Genomic DNA, 2467 nt, shown 5'->3' with positions numbered 1-2467 from the left:
TAATGAGTCATTAAAAATGTGCGTTCATCATGGGTAAACCGATTTTTACTCACATTGGATTTGAATTTTATTTCATATTATACAGGTTTGTTAATTCTTTTTGTAGGCTTCAGCGATGGTAAAATATTGGCGTAAATTGAATGAAGGAGGAATTCTGGAAGAACCGTTAGCACGCTATTTGTGGAGAAATGAACTTAAATGTAGTGAAGATGATGACGACGTCGTTTTTAAAGACTTCATTGAACTTATGAAGGCGTTTGGACTTCTCTTTGAAAAGGTGTGGCCTATTGGTACTGGTACCTCCTTTTTTACTTTCGATCCCCACAAAATAAACGACTGTATATAATGTCGTAGGCCGTATATTTGAGGCTCTCAATTTTTAGCCCATTTGAAAATCCTGTTGTTTTAATTTTGTGATTGATATATTTTTGGGAAAGTGAATGAAGAGAATGAGGTTGTAGAAGTCGCGAGGAAACTAATTCACCCCTCCTCAGGATTGTTTTCTTTTCATCGTTTACAGATCAAGAAAGCAGCATCAGAAGATGGCCCTCGAGTATTTGTCGTTCCATCTCGAATGAAGACCAAAGATGATGATAGATTGGAAGTTAAGGAAGATGAGAAGCAGACAGTATCCATCTATGTAACGCCTAAAGACTTTCTTCCCGACGCCGTCTACGATATCTTGGTCGTAAGATTTGTGAGTTTGAGTCAAGAGAATGGTTGTTGTGATGACCCAAAGTTGTTTCAGAATCAGGCTCAAATTCTATTCGATGATAAGCATTACCTAAGACTAGGTCGAATATCAATTGATAATAAACGTTCTTTGAAGGTAAGTATGCCTTTTATTTTTGAAACGTATGCGTAGGCCTATATGTAGGCCAGTATGTTTTCATTATTATTCTGTTTATTTACTTTTTAATTATAGGGTCACCGTTGACGTTTTTTATGGATATTCCTCTTTTAAAACAAGTATCTTAACCGCTAAGCAACAGCTCCACTCCATGATTAAACAAAAAAAAATACACTATACAACTCAGTGTTTTGAATATTGTTTGTAATTAATTTTTTTTTTTCATTTTAAAGCTTGAAATATCACGGATGAAAGAGAGAGGCGCAGACGGCACAAACAAGTCAGCTTGCAAGCCGCATCCTGATGTCTGTAAGGAGGTAATGATGTCATTGACTGATCATTGGTGATCTGAGATTTTACTTAATTTAGATTTGATACCAAATGGCTAATTATATTATAATTGAATTTGAAATAAAACAATTGTATTACATTTTACAGGTTTTGCAGGTTTTAAAGCAACACCTAGGTGAGGTATATCCATCTAAGAGAGTTGTCGGTTATGCTCTGAAAATCCTTTGCTTAGTCTGTTCAAACACTGAGGAACCACACTTTCAAGAACTTGAGTACTGCTTAAAGAACGAGAATATGACTTGTGACAAAACTGGTGAACTTATAACGATGCCGGCAGCTAATGTACAAAAGCTATTTGCAGCTGGTATGTGTTTGGGCTATTGAAATAATAATTCATAAAATGATTAGATAATTTTGAATGGAGTAAATACCAATTTAGGTAGAGAAACGATTGTAAACACAATTAGAGAATTCAAGATTAAATAGTTTCCAAATTATTTTGTCATTTTACAGATTAGTCTGTTGTCAAAAAAGAAAATTTTCTCAGTTAATTTTATAATTAAATTAAATTTTATTTTATTGGTTCGGGCTATTTTTTGCATTGTATTTTCCTTCACAAAATTGACTACAGCAACTGTATTAAGTACACTGGTCTGCAACACAATTTTTATCAAGGATTTTAAATGTATGTGTAATAATTGTAACAAAACTTTTACATAACTATAATGTGAAACAAATAATTATTTATATAATTACAGGTATTCTACATAAACCCTCAGTTACGGATACGGCTCATCAATCCTCGGCTATGAATAAAGGTTGGTAGATACACTTACACTGTAAAACGTGTAAAGCAGGTGGACCTTGATGTCTTCCTACTTTATATGCAAACACATTAACCAACTGAACCAACTACAACAGAGGCTTGTAAAAATTTGAATCCGATTAGAAACGACTATTTTGTGTATGTGTGTAATTGAACTAGTTAACGCACTATGAAAAAAAAAATGAAAGTGAAACGGCTTTATCGTCAGAATTTGAAACTAGACCGGATTTTGAAATACAGTAGATACTTCTATACAACACTAGATTACATGTAAAGAAAATTTGAAGATACTGTATGGGGGAACCCCTAAAACATACATTAAATACAATGAATAAGAGCAAAGAGTATTGAATAGCAAGAGGTCCGACTTCCCTGATTTTGTATGCACGCAATGGAACATACTGCCACGTGATGGGGGCGCCCTATTAGATTTCGAATAGAGTTCGCTCGAAACTTTTAAGTTTTAAGGACACGCCCCTTCGTGGCACTACTTTTAAAAA

General features: G+C 34.1%; 1 protein-coding gene across 1 annotated transcript in view; it reads left to right on the top strand.

Annotated features, from left to right (window-relative positions):
- Window positions 1-110: 110 nt before the first annotated feature.
- Window positions 111-2467, top strand: part of LOC117110847 — a 7372-nt gene continuing 5015 nt past the window's right edge. Inside the window, exons 1-5 of the mRNA XM_033253678.1 lie at window positions 111-277; window positions 521-829; window positions 1084-1167; window positions 1289-1505; window positions 1900-1959. Of these exons, the coding sequence (XP_033109569.1) occupies window positions 116-277; window positions 521-829; window positions 1084-1167; window positions 1289-1505; window positions 1900-1959 (832 nt within the window). The 5' untranslated portion in view covers window positions 111-115. The remainder of the gene's footprint in view (window positions 278-520; window positions 830-1083; window positions 1168-1288; window positions 1506-1899; window positions 1960-2467) is intronic.

The sequence above is a fragment of the Anneissia japonica genome, unplaced genomic scaffold (genome assembly GCF_011630105.1).
Source record: "Anneissia japonica isolate Jap-2015-1 unplaced genomic scaffold, ASM1163010v1 scaffold287537_len7253_cov146, whole genome shotgun sequence".
Lineage (NCBI taxonomy): Eukaryota > Metazoa > Echinodermata > Crinoidea > Comatulida > Comatulidae > Anneissia > Anneissia japonica.
This window is presented reverse-complemented; position numbering and strand designations above follow the sequence as displayed.